The sequence below is a fragment of the Electrona antarctica genome (genome assembly GCF_951216825.1).
Source record: "Electrona antarctica genome assembly, chromosome: 2".
Taxonomy (NCBI): Eukaryota; Metazoa; Chordata; class Actinopteri; order Myctophiformes; family Myctophidae; genus Electrona; species Electrona antarctica.
In genome coordinates, this window is record NC_136807.1 from 24,097,780 (window position 1) to 24,122,398 (window position 24,619).

The 24,619-nt window shown below is 43.5% G+C and overlaps 1 protein-coding gene across 1 annotated transcript in view; it reads left to right on the forward strand.

Moving 5' to 3' along the window:
- Nucleotides 1-687: 687 nt before the first annotated feature.
- LOC306916794 (disks large-associated protein 4-like) overlaps nucleotides 688-24,619 on the forward strand; it is a gene marked incomplete at its 5' end in the record, with an annotated part of 76,199 nt that continues 52,267 nt past the window's right edge. The window contains 8 exons of the mRNA XM_079494821.1: nucleotides 688-972; nucleotides 5,092-5,382; nucleotides 5,782-6,088; nucleotides 6,914-7,086; nucleotides 8,432-8,620; nucleotides 10,618-10,874; nucleotides 14,999-15,076; nucleotides 18,011-18,164. Coding sequence (XP_079350947.1) covers nucleotides 688-972; nucleotides 5,092-5,382; nucleotides 5,782-6,088; nucleotides 6,914-7,086; nucleotides 8,432-8,620; nucleotides 10,618-10,874; nucleotides 14,999-15,076; nucleotides 18,011-18,164 — 1,734 coding nt within the window. The remainder of the gene's footprint in view (nucleotides 973-5,091; nucleotides 5,383-5,781; nucleotides 6,089-6,913; nucleotides 7,087-8,431; nucleotides 8,621-10,617; nucleotides 10,875-14,998; nucleotides 15,077-18,010; nucleotides 18,165-24,619) is intronic.

Consider the following 24,619-nt stretch of genomic DNA (forward strand, 5'->3'; position numbering starts at 1 on the left):
GACCGTCAGCAATAACACGTTGATACACATGCTGAACAACTTTCGTGTTCTGACTTATATACAGTAGATCACCCACTATTTAGAATAATCAATAATAGTCCATACCCGTTTGGGTACCTGTTCTTCTTTTCATTAACCCGTTATGCAATGTTCAGGCTCAGGTTCACAGCGCCAATTTTGGCATTATATATATTGTAATTTTGCCTTAAGTATTAAAAGTGTAAATTAGAGCCAATCAGGGCATAGAATGGCAGACCTTCCAGCAAATCACAATTACCCTCCCTTTCTTCTGCCGTTCTCAATTTCGAGGGGCGTCACTCCAAATTTGGTGACGTCAGTGTTCTCGCTGTGTTGTGGAAGGGGAGGTGGGCACATTGGTTGGTGAACCAATACGGAGCCGCCGCTAGTTAGAATCTATGCCTTGGAAAGGGAACATTCTTTCAGGATACTATATCAGTGGTGTTCAAAAGTATATGTATTTGGCTGTGGACCCCCATCTCAAAAGATTTTAGTATAGTATAGAGTTTAGTATAGTCAAAGTTAAAGTGGTTACACAAACGCTTTCCCGGTTTTAATGGCTTAAGGATGTATTTTTGTGTCTTTATTTCAGGATGAGTTCTGCGTGGTCCTGCTGCTAAGGGCAGCACCCTAAAGGTGCTGCACCCTCTTCCCTCACCATCAGCCACCATGAAAGGCCTAGGCACCAACCGCAGCCGCCACCTGTCGGACTCCTGTGAGCCCACGGGAGGAGGTGGACCCCAGAAGAACCTGTGCTCCCTGAGCTCCTCGGACCCCCACAGCTCCTTCCTGCTGAGCCCCACCATGAACCACTACGCCACGCTGGACCCCCACCTCCACCACTACGCCCCCAGCAGCCCCACCCCGTTCCCCCCCGACTGCCTGCTGCCATTCAGCCAGGTCTCCAACAGCTCCACCTTCCCCCGCCTCCACTTCACCTCCCAGGCAGACCAGGTCGGTGCATTGTTTTGCGTCATTGACAGCAGTGTTCATTTTCACAGCTTGATTTTACTTTAGTTTTGGACAGTCTTTTGAATAGTATTTTGAATAAAAAAAAATAGTTTTAGTGACATTTTAGTGTCAACTAAATCTAAATTTATTTTGGTGGGCCCTGATGTAATGACGTAATGCCATATTTAAAAAAGAAGTCTGATCGGTCGGATATTTTCGGAGCATGACACCCACATACAGCCAAGCGTAAAATGACTTAGGGCCGATTCATACTCAGAAATTTTCAGTAGCACCGAAGAGCCGACTTTAGGACGGTACCCGCCCCCCCGAACCTCAAATGACGTCACATTGTAGGAGGAGTAGTGAGGATGCTGGCGTCGACTGTTCGCCGCTTCACCTCCCAATGTATGAATGAATGAACCATTGTAAAGCGCTTTGAGCACTTGGAAAAGCGCTATAAAAATGCAATTCATTATTATTATCTCTTCTCCACTAGTCCCTCCCTAACATTTTAGTCTAGTTTTTATTTGGTGACGATTTGTCGCTATATGTGATGAGATCTGATGCACGGGCTGCCATTGCGGTAACTTCAACTTTCCACCAGAGGGCAAACACATTTATTTTCCTTTTTTAAATCTAAAATGTTCTGAAGCCATATAACAATCCGGTAATATCAGTCACTGTTTAAAGGTAAACGCGGAAATATCCACTCTAAATTACTTGTCGATGTGAGTCACATTATTAATTATTAACCTTAATTTCCATGTCATGTATATTCCAAATAACAATTATTGACCATGGTATGTTGTTCAATAAATGTATTTTATTAAAAAAAAGAAAACTTTACGGAACGACTTACGGCTACCTAACACCATAGCAAAAATCTAAAACTTGTCACCAAATGCTTTTCTGTGTGTGTGTGTGTGTGTGTGTGTGTGTGTGTGTGTGTGTGTGTGTGTGTGTGTGTGTGTGTGTGTGTGTGTGTGTGTGTGTGTGTGTGTGTGTGTGTGTGTGTGATAAAACAAAATAATTCACTTTACAAGGATGACTGATGCAGCGTGGGAAACCCACTGGTCAGACATACAGTTGACAGCTGTCCAGGGAACCACTGATGCGGTTAAGCCTGATTTACTTCATTATACAGCAAAGCATAAATTAAGCATTATCGTTCCAAATACATTGCTTCCCTGTTTTTATCTTCTACCTTCGATCACAGCTGATAACTGGCTAAACCTCAAAGTGTTCAGATTTCAAACAAATCATCAATGACCTGATCATTTGAGTCAGTGTCCCCAGCTCTTATATTAGCCTACTGCCATTGTTCAGTGATCACAACAACTGTATAATGGTCATGCTTATTCATTGAACCTAAGTGTCATGGTGCGTTCACATGAGCAGATGCAAAGATGCATCAGAGTTTGTAGCTGCTGCAAATGTTACACAGCTACAAATGAGATGAACTGGCTTTAACTTCAGATACAAAGATACAAAGATACAAAGCGAGAAATATGCTGTGAATCTTTGTATCTTTGCATCTGCCCGTGTGAACGCAGCATCAGCGCTGGAGCAAGATTATGCCCTCTGTTCCTAATACCACCACGGATCGGTGGTGGTATTTGGTTCCATTTTTACCCTCGGAGTTACAAAACCGTAAAGGTCTGCTTGAATCGCTGGTGGTCCCTGAACCCGACGCTTGAAACACCATTTTAAGACTGTGCCGAATTCAGGACACATGCACAAACTGCAGCGGCGTCTGAACAAAGTGGTGTTGTTAGTCATGCATGGTGATGTTTTGTATTGTGTGTGACGTCAACCCTGAACTCCACCTATATATGGGGTGAAAACTTCATTTAAAAACTGTTTTTTTTAAGATTTCAGAAAGTCATCAAGAGTGAGTGAGTAGGTGAGAAATAGGCTGCAAAACACCTCCTACACTCAATCCCATCACAATCCATGTATAGCAGCCTTTGAACCACTGCCCATGTAAGGTATGAGGTCTCACCAGACTCAGGTCAGCTTTACTGAGCGCCCATATGTCTGAAAGTCTCAGGTCTCTGGTCTACCTTCATGCATACGCAACTATGGGCCTCAATGACCTGGCCTGCCAAATGCAGAGAAAAGGCCAGATCCCCTCAACCGCCTGTCAGACCAACAGCTCTCTAAACAGCCAGAAACAAGAAGACACGAACCAACTAAGATCAGGCTGTTATCAACAGCTTACCAAGACTGTAACTTAGACAGGAGAAGTGACAACTCATCGGACGACTTACACAGGAAGGAAACCCCACATCTGTAAATATTGTGACAATAGTTTCAGTGCTTTATGTCTCCTGGAGAAACACCAGCGTATCCACACTGGAGAAAAACCCTACCACTGTAAACATTGTGACAAGAGTTTCAGTCAGTTAAGTCACCTGAAGTCACACCAGAATATCCACACTGGAGAATGTATATAATTTGAAAATACACCAGCATATTCACACTGGAGAAAAACGTTTTGACTGTAAACAGTGTGACAAGAGTTTCAGTCCGTAACCTAGAAAGGCATTTAAGCTCCCGGCAACCATTATGGACGCCATCTTGAAAATGATGCCTTTCCAGACGTTATTTTTTCCTAACTTTTTTGTATGTTATTTAACACAATCAATTTCTTTCAAAATAGCAGCTTGGGGTGCCGCGCAGATATGGCAGCTTTTACTCTGAAAAAGTTATCTCGTTTGATCAATGAAAATGTGCTAGGACGGGTGTACATGTCCTCGCAATCCATCGGTTGGATTATCTATGACGTTTCCACACATCCTACGGTCTAAATAGGTTAATATTTAGTATACCCAATAGTAACATAATCTATTGAAAAATCTCTTCTATCTATCAATAATTTTGTGTTTCAACCATGTACTGAGCTATCTAATATTGGATTTATTGCAAACGGACCACTAGGGGGGAAAACCATCGCAAAGGAGTTGGTCCTTTGCGATGGTTTTTGAAAACCTTATGCCCATACCTAGAGCACCGAAGTCTGACGTCACTTTCAGTAGAGGGCGCCAATACACAGGTTCATGTATTTCTGAGTGGTGCAAACCACTCCAACAACCAGCTTTGTCTGTATGTTTGTGTACCTGTGTACGTGTCCGTGCACAGGTGAGCAGGGTTATTGAGTGGTGCAAACCACTCCAACAATCAGCTTTGTCTGTATGTTTGTGTACCTGTGTACGTGTCCGTGCAAAGGTGAGCATGGTTACCATGGTCACTGACATTACATCAGACCATAGCTGATCAGACTATATAAGACCTTGCACCACTCAGTTCACACGGGTTGCATTTTTGAGTTGCATTGAGATCCCCATAGGGCGATTTTAGGTCGCTTCATATAAGAACTGTGGTTTGAAAAATAAACCGACCACCCCGGCCTTTCTGTCAGGGGAGTGGCTTCTTCTTCTTTCGTGTATCATCCTCAAATGTCCAACTCAGTATCGAGTAGCCACGCCCTTGTCTCTGGTCCCACGTGGTAGAGGCCGGCCTCCGAAGGAGGTCTGTACAGGGGGCAGGTGTTAATGATGTGCTCGGCAGATTGCTCAGGCTCGCCGCACTCGCATCCTGCACTGTCCGCCAAGCCCCACCTCTTCATTGCTTTGCTCATTTGAAGCAGCCGACTCCAGTGCGCAGGCGGTTCAGTAGGGGGAGTGGCTGTGCGTCGTTAATGATGTCCATTCATATTTGATACAGCCAGTTTCTGGAGAAAATTGAATTAATGTGACCGCAAAAGCCTTGAAACTACATATGAAGGCAATGTCGCTGCTAATATACGTCACGCCCAGCTGTCAACACATTGCGTTCCTGAGATTCCTTGTTGACGTAAGCTCAGATGGTGGTGACTCGACTCATTACAGGTGGTTTCAAATCTGATTCAAATCTGATTTCAGGAGAAGGTTACTGTATTTCAGTCTGAATGCAGTAACCTGATCTAACCGCAAAACAAAGGATTCCATGTGACTTGTGTTTAGACTTAATTAAACAAATCAGATTCCGATCTGGATGTGGAACAGATCTGATTCAGGCTGGATTTGACCACAGTCTAAATGGGGCCCGAATGTCTATCAACCCCTCCATCCATCCATCCAGGTGGATTGCCCACAGAGCTGTCTGTCTGGTGGGGTTGGATCTGGAGGACAGATCAGCAGGACGGGCACTCTGCCCACCTCTATGTCCATGGGCCTGGGCCTGGGCCTGGGCCTGCAGGGTCTGAGCGGAACCCCCATTATCACCAGCGGGTCGGCCACCATCTCCTCTGCACAGGCGGCTAAGATGAACCGGCTACCCTCCAACCTCCTGGACCACTTGGAGAGACACCTGCCCCTGCAGCACGACGGCTTCAGCACCCTGCAGTTCCACCGGGGGCGCATGTCCAAGCAGGTTGCTAGAGAGTTTGACATTTATCATTGTTTTTTTTGTTTTTTTGTATTTTGTTTTGTTACTTCATGTTTATCAATTTTAACAGGTTTGATAGTTTAATTTTGTTTCCATTTTGTGAAAAGCCTTAGTTTTAGTTGATTTTTATTAGGTTTTTGTTATGTTTTCTGTTAAAGACATACAGTGTAACTGGCCCTTACATTAAAACAACAATTAGTATTTGTTTTACCAATCAACTACTCCACTCAGCATGGTGGTGTTTACCTGAAGAAACACAATGCCCTCTTGCTGTATTTATGTGTTTCTAAAAATGGTCTGGTGATCACATAAGCCTGAGTAGACTAGTTTTTTTTAAAGTGAAATGTCCCTTTAAACTATTATTAACCCTTCATGTCTGAGCAGCGCAGCGAGAGTCCCGGGCGCATCCGCCACCTCATGCACTCGGTGCAGAAGCTCTTCGCCAAATCCCAGTCCCTGGAGACGGGCAACGCCAACGGGCGGACGGCCGGGGTGGTGGGCGGCGGCACCACCGGGGGTGGCGAGGACGGGGGCGGCAGGCCGACTGGCAGAAGTAAGAGTAAAGACCGGGCCACGAAGACAGAGGGGCCCAAGCAGCAGAGGGCCCAATGCAGGTCCAACGCACTGGCCCTCTGGAACTCCGACGACGCCCTGGACACAGATGCCACCAAAGCTGGAACCATCGCCGTAGGTGAGTTGTTATAGGCTGTTGCACAGCACAGCACAGCACAGCACAGCACAGCACAGCACAGCACAACAGGCGGTCGCGTGGACACATCAGCCTGGGTGACAGCCTGGGTGACAGCAGACTGCTGGCTGTCGCTTTGGCATGGGGGGCTATATCTTGCGCCACCCCTTAACCCTTATCCCTAAACTTATTTGCCATTTTTTACTATTTCAAAAAACCTTTTAAAATAGTTCAAATAGCTGATCTACAAGCTCACAACGTGTAGATAGATTTTGAACTATCTAACCTTATCCTTAAACTAAGTTTAAGGATAAGGGATAAGGATGGCACAAGATGGCGCCCGGGGGGTCAGATCAACATATGGAATGAATTCTGTACTGGTGTCTTGAGTGTACAGGGTTTGATGAGGCCAGATCAACATATGGAATGTCAGAACAGGTCAGCTCCATATATGGAGATCTAAGGGTGCATGGAAGCGGGGGCAGTGTCTTGAGTGTACAGGTTTGATGAGGGCCCAGGTATGGCCGGGCCTTAATTTTCGGGCCTCTTGAGAACTAGGCTACTAATAACTTTGGGGCGGGCCCGTCTAGAGTTTGAATGGACAGGTATCAGTCAAAAGGGAGACATCGAAGAGGAAGGACGGGTGAGGGTCAGCTCCATATGGAGATCTAAGGGTTTGAATTCAGGTTTTCATAGAAAACTGCGACCTACAGTCGCAATAACATAACATAGCATGCCATGTACAAAGCCTTGTGTAAAAAATCACATTGAATTGCCTTGTTGTTGAAAAGTTGCTACACAGATCAACCGTTAATTGTCATGACTAAGGTTACCGCAACCCCCTGAGCATGATGACCCTGGGCAGGGCGGTGTCGGACAGCCAGGCTCCTCCCAGACTCCTCCCACAGGGCTACCACACCATCTCTGCCTCTCACAGTCACACGCTGAAGACCTCCAAGAGCAGCGGAGACCTCAAGTTCCTGGCCTGTCATGCTATGCAGGTGGGGGGCTGGGGGGGTAGTCACCTCATGGCAAGGTGTAATTCATGGAGATTTTGTCAGATTCCTGATCCAATAATTGCAATATTTAAAGCTGCACTATGTAACTTTCCTCTACTACCCCTAGATATGAACCTGGTCTCCCGTGCAAGTGAGCTAATAGAGCACAATAAACCGTTTGACCGCCAGGATTAATTAATCTATTTATCGCACATTGCCAAGGTGTTTCCCCTTTCAACCCTTATTTTGAAGAGCCAAATATCCGTAACCGGGTGTTACGATGACGTAATGCTGTGTGTGGTATCTTGACCGGTTGTTGTTCTCTCGCTCGGTGCAGAAAAAACCTGACCGCGAGTATCACAGTGCCTATCACAGGGCCGTTGAAAAACCTTGTTTTCACCAGAAACAACATTCATTGCGCCGATTTGGAGATACAGGCCATTGAAAGCAGCACATAGAGTGCAAGTGGATGCGCGGCTTGCGCGCGCATCTTCAAAATGGCCGCGGCCACTGTCCCACTTTACACTATGATGCTAACGGGAGAGAGCTATCGATTCGATCCGATCAAAATATAGATTAAAGAATATAAATCCTAGAAAACGTAGGCTACGCTGTATGTTGGCGGGCTGCCAGACAATTCTACACTTTCTATGCTTCTGGCGGGCTCCGTGTTAAATCTTGACCATCAGGTCAAACTTTGTATCAGATGCTGTAGGTGAGACATGAGCTTTGACACAATCTAATTAAATACAAGCACCCCAATTGTGTAAGTTATATTGTATTAACATATTCTAGTTTACCATACAGATTGTATAATGAGTTATATTGTATTTATATACAGTACACGTCGGTACTCTGCCATACAGATTGGAAAACATTTTATTGTATTCATTAAAAAGTTACATAGTGCCACTTTAATTAAAATAAGATAGGAAGCCAAGGCAAAAGTGTATAAGAATAATGTATAAACTCCAAAACAACTCTGACTGTGTGTAATCCAAAGACTACTGCATGCACTGCAGAGGTTATAAGCGAATGTTTTAAATATAGTTTTGCTCTTGTTAAGATTGGCCTCCTATTGACTTTAATTAAATAAATATCGGAATGTTGGATCGGAATGTGACAAAAAACCAAAAGAATATCTGGTTGAGTATCTGGGTGAGCAACACAAACAGATCATACATTTAATAATGTTATGCTTATACTAAAATAACTGCAATAGCTGATCTACAAGCTTTTAAATCTGCTACTTTTCAAAAGATAATATAAAGAGGATTGGGAACGATTGTGAGTAATAGTATCACAAATATTTGCGATCAGGTGATTATTTAATCATTGTGATGGACAGGTGGGCTCCAAGGAGGATGAATGCAGGGGCCGGTCAGGGAAGAAAGACCCCCTGGTGAAGAGGGGGTCCTGGTCCAGTATGACCCTCAGCCAGGCCAGACAGGTTCTGCAGAAGGGCTCGGCTACAGTCAACAGAACTCTGCTCAAGTCCAAGTCATGTCACCAGGACCTGGCGTGCAATTACCTCCAGGTGAGACATTTTATTGTATTTATTTTTACCCTATATACCCAATATATCTCTATATTGGAGTCTCCATGTCTCTTGAGCTCTTTATTGAACAGAAAATCACACTTGTGTGAAGATACGAGCGGAGTGGAGTGAGAGTGGAGTGGAGGGATTTTTAATTGGGCTCAGCATGCACACGCACGCACGCACGCACGCACGCACGCACGCACGCACGCACGCACGCACGCACGCACGCACGCACGCACGCACGCACGCACGCACGCACGCACGCACGCACACACACACACACACACACACACACACACACACACACACACACACACACACACACACACACACACACAGACGGATGGACGGATAACTTCGATGGAAACTAACGTTTTCTCATGCCAATAAAGCTCCTTTGAATTTAATCACTTGCGACGCAATGCAACAGCATGTGCCGACGTGCAACGGGACACCGCTGCGAGGAACGCTAAAACGGTTTTGTTGCATCCCGAATCATTGGTGTGGTTTGGACTGCTCAGCATGCACATACACACCTGCTCTCTGCAGTGCTCTAGTCTAAAGTGACTGGAGTATGTCTCATTTCTCTCCAAAACCCCTAAAAATAACAATAATAATCACACCTGTGTGAAGTGAGGGGCGCTAATATATTAAAGTTTAACTCATGTTGCTATGATTAAGTGATGTAATAGTGATGTAAAACAAAAGGTGACAAAACAAACATGTAATTATCTTTATTGTTAATGGGATATAATGTTTGTGTTAGGGACAAGATGACGTAAAATTTCCCTTCATTGTCAATGGCGTTTTTAAAACAAACATTCAACTAAAAACAAACATTAAACCTGTATATAGGAGGGGCTAGCGCCCCTCAATAATCAGGGGCCACAAGAAAGGTCCACGCTGGCCGGATTTGGCCAGCGGCCGCGGGACGCCAGTTGAATAACCCTGGTTTTGAGTTTTAACACTATGGCTTGGACTTTTTTCCCTCGTGCAGTGGAAGACGTTATTTAGCTGAACCATCACATTCATTAATCAATGTGTTCTTAATCTTTTATCACAAACAAGGAAAAGGATCTACTAACAGAGGTGATTAATATGTACTAAAGCTTAATCTTTTCATAGTATGACAGTGTTGCTTGACAAAAACAACGGATTTGTCTTGTTAGCGAGACATTATGTCAGATAACTCACCATTATGGAATGAAAAACATTGTATTTATAATTTGAATAAGTGTGAAAAGATCTTGGCATTCGGGCCTCTGGTACATACAGTAGGCCTAATACCCTGCTCAGCACATCATCATCCATCATCCATTATAAGAGCAGATCATTTATATCACCCCCATTTTTGTATATTCAAATATACACCTTAACAAATTATCTGCTTATGACAGAGTATTCCGACATATAAAATCCAACCGTCAGCTGCTTCTGATGGAATTCTCTGCCATATAATGATATTGCTATAAAAAAACATTTTTGATTTTGCTTGCCATGACCTTCTTGACTTTTCGAGGTCACGGGCCCCACATTCAAATGTGTAAAGCTTTCGTGGCCCACCCATCTGACCACTTAACACGGCAGTTGGTAGATAGGTGGGTCGTGTGCATTTTCTTTTTCAGAGTTTATTTTAACGATCAGTCAATCGACTGTGTTCCCGTCTTGGATCAATATAATTTAAGTTCCTATGTTTAAAAGAAAACATACCATAAAGTGTTTTTACATAAGAATCACTGACTTACACCACTGGTTCCAAAACAGTGGGTCACCCATATTTGGGTAAATATCCCCCCCCCAAAAAAAGAATTTTTTTCATCAATTAAAAGCAATTCCAACATTTTACAAAAGTATTTAATGAATAAAACCAGAAAATCTAATAATTTCCACATTTCCATAAAAAGTTTGCGCCTAATCTAAAATGTTTGGGAACCACTGACTTATACACCACATTTAATGGGCTCACGTTACGTGTTCTCTTTCCGTTTTCCCAGGTTCCCCTGGGAGAGTGGACGGGGACCCTGGGTCGGGGCGGGGGCCGGGTGGGGGGCGGCGGCGGCACGGAGATCCCGTGTCGGAGAATGCGTAGCGGCAGCTACGTCAAAGCCATGGGGGACGTGGAGGACAGCGAGGACTCGGAGGGCAGCCCCAAACCCTCGCCCAAGAGCGCCGCGCGACGCCAGAGCTACCTGAAGGCCACCCAGCGCTCCCTGAGCGAGCAACACCCTCCTCCACCCCCACCGCCACGCAAGTGAGTCCCGCTCCGCAGCACTTTAAGGGCTATTTCACTTTAAAACACACTTATGGGGTCATAGTGCCATCTACGCTGGCTTTTGTGTGTGCACCCCTATGGGGTCTGTATATCTATATGGGTCAGCATATGTACTGTATGTGTATGCACCCCAGACCAAGGAACCAAGGAACGTGTGTTTAACATGGTTAAATTATAGGAAGGGGCCAAGTCGGTGTGTCTGACAAAATTAATATCAAATATCTGAATGTTGAACCGAGCAACTTAAAAACTGGGGTGCTCACACAAGCCCGGGTATGGACGTTAAAATGATGTTTTTAAAGTGAAATAGTGCTTTAAATACCCTCTAGAGCAGGTGTCTTTAACGTTTTTCAGCCCAAGGACCCCCTAGCTGACAGATCTTGATCTATAGTCGATCTAGATGTGCTATTTTTGGCTTATGTTCTCCTCAGAATAGGGATGGTAGGCCAGGGTTCAATGCTAGAGGTTAATGTAAAATCCTATCACCAAAAGATTTGGCGCCCCCCCTGTAGTAACTCTGAGGATCCGCTAGGGGTCCCGGACCCCCTGTAGTAACTCTGAGGATCCGCTAGGGGCCCCGGACCCCCTGTAGTAACTCTGAGGACCCGCTAGGGGTCCTGGACGCCCTGTTCAAGACCCCTGCTCTAGAATCTAGACGGGACCCGAGTTGACTCTGCACTTGGAGTGATTATTATATATATATATATATATATATATATATATATATATATACAGTGTTGTCAAGTAACTTAAGTAATATACTACTTTCAGTAATATTATTACTTTTTTCCAGTAATATGCAACTTAACTAGTTACTTTCACATTTTGAGTAATAATATTACATTTACTTTTTTTCCAAAAGTAATATTATTACTATTTTCACGAGCCTTGGTGGAACTGTGGGTTTGAGTGTTTATTTATAATGGTAGACTGGATAGGGGTCAAGTTGCTTTGCAGACTGCTGATCCGCTCTACAAACTACATGATGAAACTACAGGATAAAACTACAGGATAAAACTACATGATAAAACTACAGGATAAAACTACATGATAAAACTACAGGATAAAACTACATGATAAAACTACATGATAAAACTACAGGATAAAATTACATGATAAAACTTCATGATAAAACGACATGATAAAACTACATGATAAAACTACAGGATAAAACTACAGGATAAAACTACAGGATAAAACTACTGCATACATTTGCTGCTGTTTTACATTGTGTCGTTTATTTCAGTCAAGTTGACATGCATTGCAGGGCCGTTATTGCCCTATAGCACTTTGTTTATTTTTTGTGACCAATTTATATATTTTTTAAAGCAGCTATAGCATTTGTTTGCTTTAATAAACATCATAAGTTGTTCAAAGATTGCGTTTCATTATCTTTTGCCCAGGTGTGGTTTTCATTTAGACTGTTATTAATGAATTCATACACAGTAAAAGTCTTAGTGTTCATTTAATTCAAATGAGTGTACAAATGGACCCATCATCATGTGTACACTATACAGTACACTTTTTAGAGTTAAATAAACACTGCAGAATAGGGGAGGGGGACTGCTAATGTTGAAAATGCAAAGTAAGACTTTTGGGGACAAAATATGCAATTACTGGAGGCGAGAGAAAAAAGTTATAAGTAAAGTAATAAGTAACTAGTTACTTTTCTCAGGGAGTAATAAGTAGTGTAACTTTATTCCTTTTTTTCAAGTAATAAGTAGTATATTACTGTTAAAGTAATATTTTGACAACACTATATATATATATATATATATATATATATATATATATATATATATCTACACCAAAAGTATTGTCGCCAAAGTGACCAAACATAGTTAATCTGATCAATAGAAGCCACAGCAGGGACATAACCTAAAAATCAGACCAGTCTGAAGTGAGTGGTGCAACAGCACCCCCTGTTGGTACTCTAAACATAGGGACGGACATAGGGACATAGGGACATTGCTGTTCCTTGGAGTGGTTGCACCACTCAAAAATGGATTTAGTGGTGAGTCATATAAAGGCAGCCACCAGGGGGCAGCATCTGGTTATATACTGTGTATAAAATGGTAAATGGTGCATTTATATAGCGCCTTTATCCAAGGCGCTTTACAGAGATTGTGCATTACATTCACCCATTCATACACCGATGGCAGCGGAAACCATGCAAGGCACCAACTAGCACATCGGGAGCAATTAGGGGTTCAGTGTCTTGCTCAAGGACACTTCGACAGTAACTCTGGGGGAGCCCGGGTTCGAACTGGCAACCTTACGGTTACCATCCAGACACTCTACCCCTGAGCCACCACCGCCCCCGTATAACAATCTACAACAGTGCTCTTCAGGTCTAGGAAGCAAATTGATGACTCTACCTGCACACCAAGCCTGATGAGAGAATATTAACAAATTTAACCAGCCATAATATTCGTTGCTGTCAGGAGGAAACACCATTTTTGAGGTTTTAGATTTTTTCCCCCCCAAAATCAATGCTAACATCCTTTACGTCTGTATGAGTGTGCATGGCTGAGGGAAGTAGGGGTGCTGGAGGGGCTGGAGCACCCCCTCCCCCCAGGCACAGCCCCCCTCGGACAGGAGGGGAAAAATAATAATAATTTTAATCAAAACAGATTTCTGTTACTAGGCCTAATAAATATGCTGTATCAGTGCCTTATCCTGGTTAATTGCCTGTGTCAGTTTTCTCATGCGTATAGAGAGGGAAAGTAAAAGACACTTTTCTGAGTGAAAATGCGCAAAAATGCACCTGCATGATGCGCGTGCACGCACATTTTGCGCGCACCCCCTACTAAGTCCATTGGACCCTCAAAATGTCTGCTAAAGTATAGCTAACTCCACCACCTGTCTCCCTCTGCAAGTAATTGACAATTATATAAAGTCACAATACCAAATTTAATGAGGCAGTATTGCTTTGTTTTTGTTTTTAAAAGAAAAAGAATAGGTTTTTCTCAATTTCCTGAAAATTTTATATTTTTCATTTCCTGAAAAAAATTACATTTTTGAGTTATAGGCGGTTTTCTTCCCGACAGCAGATATATTTAAGTGTTTTGATGCACAAGTATTACGTTGTTTTTTTAGTGTTTTTAGTCACATGCATTACAGGTAGCCTATATTCCGGGCTGGACCACACATGGACAAATGACATCAACTTGTGACGGACGTTGTCCCCCTTGAGTAAAAGATAGATTTCTGAAATTAATATAAATTATAGAGGGCAATTACAATGTATATTAAGGCATTATAGCTCATTAGCCAGGGATTCTTTTAATGCATTTAATGTGTCACAGCAGTCACAACACTTTTTGGCCTGTTGGCCTTTATACACTGACAGGGTTGGCCAACCGGCTGAAGCGCATTCATTGCATTGTGACTTTCAACTCGTGCGCCCATTCTTTTGAGGTCCTAGACATTAAAACAAGTTTTGAGAACCACTGCTTGCCTTTTTAGCCCATTATAACCGGGAAGGCATCTGTACCATGTTAGATTTTTCAAAAATTCAAAAATAGCAGATATACATCTGATAATTTTTTTTTATCTTGAAAGTGTGAACTGGATACCAAAGACGAGATTTTGTGTGTTTTTTTTTATTGATGAAGTTACATCGTGCTCGTTGCTGCCATCTGAATGACCCTCGGTTGCTAGGCGATCGATAAAACAGGAAATTAATCGGAAACAAGATGGCGGCCACCACTTGTTAAAATAATTTAAGCTTTTATCTCTGATTATTTTCCCAGATTCAGTTTTTTCTCAAAAAAAGCTTTATTATTCACAGTTGATAACTAAAGTGTTGCTGATCACGGTTACAAGATGTATGTTTCGGGTGAATAAAAAAAGGATCGCAGGAGAATATACATATGGTTTTCACTTCCGGTTGGGTTCACGACCCGGGGTAATTTTCCTCAAAAATGACCTGACTGAAAAGTCCTTAGCACTGGTGGAAGAATGGTGGTGAATACCTGGCACTCAAAGTGAATGGGTTAAGCCAACATATGGTAAACTCTGTATTTTTGCCATGTGTTTTGCCCCTGCGTTCCCACGGCCAGGCCCCGTCGGTATGACAGGCCTCATCGCTGCTACGGCAGGCCCCGTGTCTATGCTCTCATGCGGGGGGATCTTCTGTGGTCCCCGCTGCAGGGCACATGCTCTGTGCAGCACCTGAGGTCAGTGAGTGTGACATCATCATCCCGAGACAGAGAACGTGCGTGGGCCTCCCATTCACCCGCCCCAACACCACCACACACCAACCCCCCTCCCTCTTTGCCCGATCACCGCAACTCAATAGGATCTAGACTTATTCGCTACGTTCGGTGAATTTGTTTGTTCTCACTTCGGTACTCAGTCTGGTAATCATCCTATCTATTTCCAAGGAGCAGGATGAACACAAAGGCCATTGGTCTCAAGTAAATTCTTGACTAGTTGGTGACGTTTGGAAATACGCGTCAAATTGGACCTTGGCCAGACTGAGAGGCAGAGTGAGTAAAAAATAGACTGCCGAACGGAGCGGAGCAGTCTTGATTCCAGGCTAGCAACTCACCACCGTTTTTCTCTAATCCCCACAGGGGTTCCCAAACCTTTTCAGCTCAACGCCCAAAATGCTATATTTCAAATGTAGCGAAAATAGCCAATCTGCCAGATCTACAAGCTGACACCCTGCGCCACAATGTGGCTGCAACCCTATGTTTGGGAAACACTGACCTAACCTACCCACGTATACCCAGTTTTTTGTGTTCACACCCTGTTGCCAGCTCTATCCGTCACGCCTTGTTCTTCATAACGCTCTGACCTGCCATGGTAACCCCTCCCACACAAAATCATTCGTTAAAGGAGTAGTTCACCCAAAAAGGTAGGTCTACTTATTTTCTATCAATTACAGACCCCATGAAGCCTTGAATTCATGAAGTTTCTTCTTTTTTTTTTGCATTCCTGAGCCAATAATTAACAGCAGAGTCTCCGGAGACCAAGGCCAAATTAGCCATTGGGCTGGTGGGGCCTCTGGCCACAGGCCCTTGGCCCTTGGCCCTCAGAGGCCCTTCAGGGAAACTGGACTGCACGGTACTGGGTTTGATGCGCTGAAAAGGGCTCCGGGGGACCTGAAAAACCCTGAAAAACCCAAACATTTCGTGCACGCGCACTATGGGGGCCCCCAAAATAATTCTGGGCCCGGGGCCCTCGTGGGGGTTATTTAATTATTGGCTCAGGAATGCAAAAAAAAAAAAAAAATATCTATGAATTCCACAAGGCTTCATTGGGTGTGTAGTTAATAGAAAATAAGTAGACCTACTTTTTTCGGTGAACTACTCCTTTAAGCCTTTGATCCAGACAGCCCCCTCTTCCTCTCGAGGGCCATTCACACCAAGCACGATAACAATAACCATAACTATAAATGAGTTGATTAGGAAATTGTTCTATGTGAAGTGGCAGCATCCACAACTATAACAACAACAGCGATAGTCGTAAACAATATCGCTTGGATCACATTCAGAGCCATTATCATGAACGGCATTGACTGGAATGCAATCCTTTTCTTCATTAACGGAGATGAGGAGACTATTATGAATAGCTAACGCTAACTGATAGGCTAGCTGTTTTTACCTCAGGTATGCTACAACTAGCTCTGGTCTATAGTGTTAGAAGCAATGGCAACGGCTGAAAAGTAACATAGCGTTAAGGAGAACTCCTTCTAACGCTACTGTATATGGATCAGCGCTAGGCTACAACTATCTAGCCTCTATCCATATTCTGTTCATGAGTCTTTCAGCACCAGGGGTCATCGCTATGCTGGCCTGTGGTAGACGTTTTTGTCAAAATTCACATTTTGCCACAGACATTTTGCCACAGACACTCACAAAATGAGTGGACAATAATATCACCAGAAACACATAAAGACCTAGCCCTGAATAGCCAGCCATAACATGTCTGTAACTCTGAGTGTTCAAATGTAACTACATTGGTTCCCAAAAAAATTGGAAACCGCTAGTACTAGCTGGACTCCTAATATGCCATATAGTGTCGAAAAAATTATGAAAACAATAAGAACATTAATGGTGTATAAAAAATAAAATCTAAAATATGCCACAGACAAGACCAAGTCTTTGCCATGGACATATATTTGTCAGTGTACGGACATAGTGATGATCCCTGCCACGGAGATCTCTCGATCTCCAAGTGTGTTTGGTGCCACTGTTCACGAAATGTTATCCTTCATGAGTGTGGACAGTGGACACTGACACAATTAGTAGTTATATTATTTATCATGCTTGGTGTGAGTGGCCCTTTAAGCCTAATTTATTCTGCATCGCAAGACGGCGTCATTTGCCGACGAAGAGCAGATTCTGTCGGCAAGCGACACCGTCATAATTAGAGTTGATCTGATACCAGTAGTATTGGAAATGCCTTTGATACTATAGGGCCTAAAAGGCCTAAGAAATATAAAAATATATGTACTGATCTGATAATCGTAGTTTAATTCTATTTGGAATGTTTTGTTATGAAGAGGTTGAGCTACTGTTTTAAAATGTTATTATACTATTTAAATGTCTTGTTTCACAAATTGTGGCTGCACTAACAATTTATCAAATTGTTACTTTTTAATTTCTATTATTCATGTTCTTTTTCAGTTATGACATATCACACTTGGATCGGTACTGGATCTCAACACCTACATGCATGTTCAGTTCAATCATCGGTATCAATCGGTAGTCTAAAAAAGAAAATGTACTTTGTAATTTGTATTTTGAATATTTAAGTATCCGACAAAATGAGAGCAACATTTATTTGTAGTTGAGTAATATTGTGACGTATCTATACTCTGACTCAAGTACTACTGGGGTTGAGTACTTTGTCCACCACTGGTTATCAGAATCGGCAGTACTCAAGTACTGTACTTAAGTATAATGTTGAGGTACTTTTTCTTTACTTGATTATTTCTAATTTTTAACTTTTAACTCAAGTACATTTTGAAAAAAACAGACATTTAGTGTATTATATGTCTGCCTTGTGATATTAATAACTTTACTTAAGTACAACATTTGAGTACTTCTTCCAACGCTTTTTTCGTTGTTTTGAGAGCGTTGCTTGTCCTCCTGCGTCCACAGCTCCCTGCCATCCCTGAAGGAGCTGAACACCAACCGCAGCCTGGATAACCTGGACTGCCTGGTGAGCCCGGTGGACCCCCACCCCCCTCCCCGCCACTGGGACAGCGACTTCAGCCAGGGCTTTGGGACCCTGGGCAGAGGGGTGGGCTCTCAGGTAAGACCACTGTGTCTATTTTTACATTTTACCCCCTTTGTTCTCCCCAGTCATTATTTGTCATGGCTGCCAGTTCCCATGCACCTGATGTTGTGTGGGAGTTCTGACTGCTCCAGTCCATACTAACTAAATGCTAGCTTGCATGAGGTCTTCATCGACTCATTGGTTGTAGGAAGGATGATACGATCTCCCACCGTGCAACAGCACGCCTGAGATGGGCCTTGAATTCCCCTGGAACATAATATCAATCTTCTTCCGGAAGAAGGTCTCTGATTCTGGAATGGATTTACACAGTTCATAATAATAAGTGTTCGCAAAGTGTGGTTGCCGCAGTCGCTTACATAGGCCCCTCACTAATTTGAAAATTTCTATAACGCTTGAATAGTTTGGTCTTCTGCCCCTGCAAGGGAATTCATGTCTTTATAAACGATTGTAAAACATAGATTGGTTACGTAACCAACAACAGCCAATTAGCTACTACAAACATTATGCAAAGCTCGGCCAATCACAGCGGAAGTTAGGTTGGTTACTCCGGAAAAAGGAAAATAAGAAAGTGTGACAATAACTATAGTCTGTTTGTTCTTTTGGGCAACCACACTAATAATGTTTGCTGTCTCTCTACTGTACTATCAATGGCAGAAAAAGTTAGACCTGGTCCAGACTGGGCCAAAGCAGTAAGAATAAAAATCACTTGTGTGAAGTGAGAGGCACCTTTTATCATCATTGATCATGACACGTCACTGGGGGCAGTGGGGGGATGCTTAAAACAAACATAACTAGAAAAAGTGCCCTTCTGGGCACAGGTCTCCACCAGGAGGATAGGACTGTGTGAGATGTTTGGCAAAATGTTTAGGATTAATATAAACATGTCTTTGAGGCATTTTGTGCCAAAAATGTGTTTTGCAAAAATCAACCTGTTGGTGGCGCTATAACAGGCCAATGTGTAAAGGGTGGGATATATTCCTCAGCCTAGTAAGAAAATGTGTGAAAGATTTCACGTAAATTGCATGCTGCGTTCATGATTTGAGGCTTTTGTTCAAAACGGGGCAATCTTGCAAACTGTGAAAGCTAATTATAGCCAATTAGGATGGAATATGAAATATCGGACAGATCCGACTTGAGCACATGACCATAGAGATAGTGTGTAACGATTTGTGAGATTTTTGGACAGAATCTGGAGGAGTAATATAAAAAAATGTGTTTTACAAAAGTCGGCCTCCTGGTGGCGCTATAAAAGGCAGATGCGGAAAATGCAGGTCAACGGTTTGTCCTTGGCCTCTACGGAGTGTGCATGCAACGTTTCACACAGATCGGTGCAGTTTTAGGTAAAAAATGTGAAAAGCTGCCTCATGGTGGCGCTATAACAGGCCGTTCTGGAAAATGTGGGGCAGAGGTTCATCGTTGGCATCCAGGGAGTGTGTGTGCAAAGTTTGGCATCGACCGGGTTAACGGTGCCGGAGATTAGCTGGTAACAGACGGACGGACACACACACACACACACGGACACACGGACGGAGTGCAAAACATACTCTCTCCCCATGCCTTCGGCCTGGTGGAGACAAAAAGTCCATAGACTTGGCTGCCACGGGGGGGGGGGGGGGGGGGGGGGGGTGATGTTGAGAAGGGGCTGCTTAAAGAGAATTCCATGCTAGAAGGCTTTCTTACCTTTATTGTCTCCACCAGGCCGAAGGCATGGGGAGAGAGTATGTTTTGCACTCCGTCCGTGTGTGTGTGTGTGTGTGTGTCCGTCCGTCCGTCCTTCCTTCCTTCCGTCCGTCCGTTACCAGCTAATCTCCGGCACCGTTAACCCGGTCGATGCCAAACTTTGCACACACACTCCCTGGATGGCAACGATGAACCTCTGCCCCACATTTTCCAGAACGGCCTGTTATAGCGCCACCATGAGGCAGCTTTTCACATGTTTTACCTAAAACTGCACCGATCTGCGTGAAACGTTGCATGCACACTCCCTAGAGGCCAAGGACAAACCTTTGACCTGCATTTTCCGCATCTGCCTTTTATAGCGCCACCAGGAGGCCGACTTTTGTAAAACAATTTTTTTTATATTACTCCTCCAGATTCTGTCTAAAAATCTCACAAATCGTTACACAGTATCTCTATGGTCATGTGCTCAAGTCGGATCTGTCCGATATTTCATATTCCATCCTAATTGGCTATAATTGGCTTTCACAGTTTGCAAGATTGCCCCGTTTTGAACAAAAGCCTCAAATCATGAACGCAGCATGCAATTTACGTGAAATCTTTCACACATTTTCTTATTAGGCTGAGGAATATATCCCACCCTTTTCACATTGGCCTGTTATAGCGCCACCAACAGGTTGATTTGTGTTCCTCAACAAAATGAAGAAAACTGTTGCAAAACACAAACATGTTTATATTACTCCTAAACATTTTGCCAAACATCTCACACAGTCCTATCCTCCTGGTGGAGACCTGTGCCCAGAAGGGCACTTTTTCTAGTTATCAATGTCATCATCATGGCAGTTTTCAGAAAAAGCAATGTTTCTATATAGTGATTTTCAAACTATTTCATGTCAAGGACCCCCAGAATTATATGTAATTGGCCCCGGACCCCAATCTCAAAATATGTTGCTCCAGGGACCCCCCCCCCCCCCCCAGAACGTTCACTCTGAAAGAATATATAGGTCTGGCCAGTCCGTCGAATTTCCTGCTGGGTTTCCTCATGAAGCCAATAAAGTGTGGCTCTAACTCATACAGTGTTCAGTTAACAAATTAAGTCTCAAAGTCTCATGTTCATGGACCCTGTGCAGTTTGCTGCTATAGAGGTCTAGTCTCATGTTCATGGACCCTGTGCAGTTTGCTGCTATAGAGGTCTAGTCTCATGTTCATGGACCCTGTGCAGTTTGCTGCTATAGAGGTCTAGGATTCCACTCTGTTGTATACAATTAATAGTCGTAACTTATACACGCTTAAATCATTAAGTATGTGTACTTTTTATGGACTTCTCCTCTGCTTTTAAAACAGTCCAACAATATATTCTCCTAAGACACCTGTGTGACCTGCAACGCAGTAGTCAGTGACTTAATTGTGTGGACTTTTGGAGAGGGACACCCTCACACCCCAACACGTCAGTATATAATAACACCTTTTGGAGAGGGACACCCCAACACGTCAGTATATAATAACACCTTTTGGAGAGGGACACCCCAACACGTCAGTATATAATAACACCTTTTGGAGAGGGACACCCCAACACGTCAGTATATAATAACACCTTTTGGAGAGGGACACCCCAACACGTCAGTATATAATAACACCTTTTGGAGAGGGACACCCCAACACGTCAGTATATAATAACACCTTTTGGAGAGGGACACCCCAACACGTCAGTATATAATAACACCTTTTGGAGAGGGACACCCCAACACGTCAGTATATAATAACACCTTTTGGAGAGGGACACCCCAACACGTCAGTATATAATAACACCTTTTCTGACTGCCTTATCTTGAATACTGGCATTCCACAAGGCCAGGGGTGTGTTGAATCTCCTCTCACTATACACACACGAGTTACAATACAAAATAGTTACTACAGTATCTCTCAATGTATCAAGGTCAAGTTTATTCATATGTCCCAAACTGGGCACTTCGTTTTACAGCAGATAATAAAAGCTCTCAAAGACATTACAAACAGTACAACATACATAACAACAGACATACGTATACATTATCACAAGATACAAATGTTACATTAAATATAAAGTGCAACCAGGGCTAAAGTGCACCGAGTGTAACTACATCTACCTCCTCCTGCTTCCCTTGTTGATGGCTCGGATGGAGGTAGGTATGAATGAAATTTGTACCTGTTTGTTTTTGTAACAGGGGTCTTTAACCATTGGCCGGATGGCAGGAATTCATATTCCCGGTATAGGGGGTGAGAGCTGTCTGCTCTGATACACGATGCTTTTCTTAGCACCTGCTCATCATACAAATAACTCAGGGAGCTGAATTTTGCCCCCACAATTTTGCTGGCCCCCTTAACAATCCCGTTAAGGGCATTTTTCTGTCTGACACCAAGGTTGCCATACCAGCAAATGGCAGCAAAGGTGAGGACAGACTCAATGAAAGATCTATAAAATAAAATCATAAGTGATTTATCGACCTGAAATTTGGCCAACTTTCTTAGGCAGAAAAGGCGCTGCTGGCCTTTCTTACACACCATTTCAGTGTTGCAGTCGAATTTGAGACGATTGTCTATTATTGTCCCGAGATATTTGTAATCTGTTACAAACTCTACTGACTCGCCATCAATAACACTGCTCTGAGGAGCAGGTGGACATCGACGAAAATCGATAAACATGTCTTTGGTCTTTGTGACGTTGAGTTGTAAAAATGCCTCTTCACACCAAGAAACAAAATCATCCACAACTGGGCCATGGCTGACCTCACCATCACCCAACAGACTAACAATGACAGAATCATCAGCAAATTTAATAATGTGTCTGTCGGCATATTGACTTCTGCAATCATTTGTGTACAAAATGTATAAGAGTGGGGATAGTACGCAACCTTGGGGTGAACCGGTGGATGATGTTAATTCACCAGACAGCTTCCCATTCACCCTTACCCTCTGGGTTCTATTTGTGAGGAAATCCAGAACCCAACCAACGATACCAGAGTCTAAGCCAAAGTTGTTAGCTAGTTTTCCGACTAGTATGTGTGGCTGAATGGTGTTGAAGGCTGATGAGAAGTCAACAAAAAGCAGCCTAGCATGTTTCTTGCTAACTTCCAGGTGTTTAAATAGAAGGTTCAGTAAGGTGATGGTAGCATCGGACACCCCTCTCCTAGCCCTGTATGCAAATTGCATAGGGTCCAGGTAACACTCTGTCTTTGACAAGAGCTCTTCTTTAACGAGTCTCTCAAATGACTTCATAACCACAGATGTTAAAGCCACAGGTCTGAAGTCATTTAGAGCCTTGGGACGAGGGTTCTTGGCTACTGGCACCACAGTGGAGCGCTTCCATAAAGATGGCACCCTCTGCTGAGTAAGAGATAATTTAAATATAAAATGAAAAATAGGGCCTAGCTGTTCTGCACAGACAGTGAGCAGACGGCCACCAATATTATCAGGGCCTGGACTTTTCTTAGGTTTACACTTTTTAAAACACCTAATCACACCAAGCTCATCGAAAGAGACATCGTGAACCTTGGATGTCATCAACTGCCCTTTCAGCTCAGAGTGTTGTTCTTTAAAGTCATGAACATCAAATCTTGTGTAGAACTCATTAAATTCTTCTGCTAGCTGCAGATCTGAATTATAGCCACCAAGCTGTATCTTAGTCCTGCCCTCATCCTTGTCCTTGAGACCTACAATAGTTTTCATACTACTCCAGGCAGAGCCCAGATTGTTCATCCTGAGCTGATTTTCTATTTTGTCTTTATATCTAATTTCCCCGGCTCTGATTTCTCGTTTAATCTCTTTCTCAATATTACGCATCTCTAGAAGGTTCCCTTCTTTAAATGCCTTTCCCTTTCTGTACAGTAGCCCTTTAAGCGACTTTGTTATCCATGGCTTACTGTTGGGATACATTTTAACAGTTTTAACAGGGATCACAATATTCTCACAGTAGGATGTCCAGCTACAAATAACATCAGTAAGTTCATCAATATCATTGCATGACTCTTTAAACATATCCCAGTCAGTGCAGTCCATACAACCCTGTAGAGACAGACAGGCATCCTCATTCCAGTCCTTAACCTGGATAGTTTGTATTTTTTCCCTCAGCATAGTGGAGGACTAGACCTCAGATGTACAGTACCTGCCCAGTGGAGGACTAGACCTCAGATGTACATTATACCTGCCCAGTGGAGGACTAGACCTCAGATGTACATTATACCTGCCCAGTGGAGGACTAGACCTCAGATGTACATTATACCTGCCCAGTGGAGGACTAGACCTCAGATGTACATTATACCTGCCCAGTGGAGGACTAGACCTCAGATGTACATTATACCTGCCCAGTGGAGGACTAGACCTCAGATGTACATTATACCTGCCCAGTGGAGGACTAGACCTCTCAGATGTACAGTATACCTGCCCAGTGGAGGACTAGACCTCAGATGTACAGTATACCTGCCCAGTGGAGGACTAGACCTCAGATGTACAGTATACCTGCCCAGTGGAGGACTAGACCTCAGATGTACATTATACCTGCCCAGTGGAGGACTAGACCTCTCAGATGTACAGTATACCTGCCCAGTGGAGGACTAGACCTCTCAGATGTACAGTATACCTGCCCACAGTGCCCAGCAATAAAACCATATCACAAAGTTGAGTGCACTTTGACCTGTAGAAGGTCTGAGCATTTCACCGCCCAACAACTAGTTACTGGACTGACCACACAGGATACATTTATCCTTTAAGTCAGGGGTGGGCAACTGGCGGCCCGGGGGCCACATGCGGCCCCCACC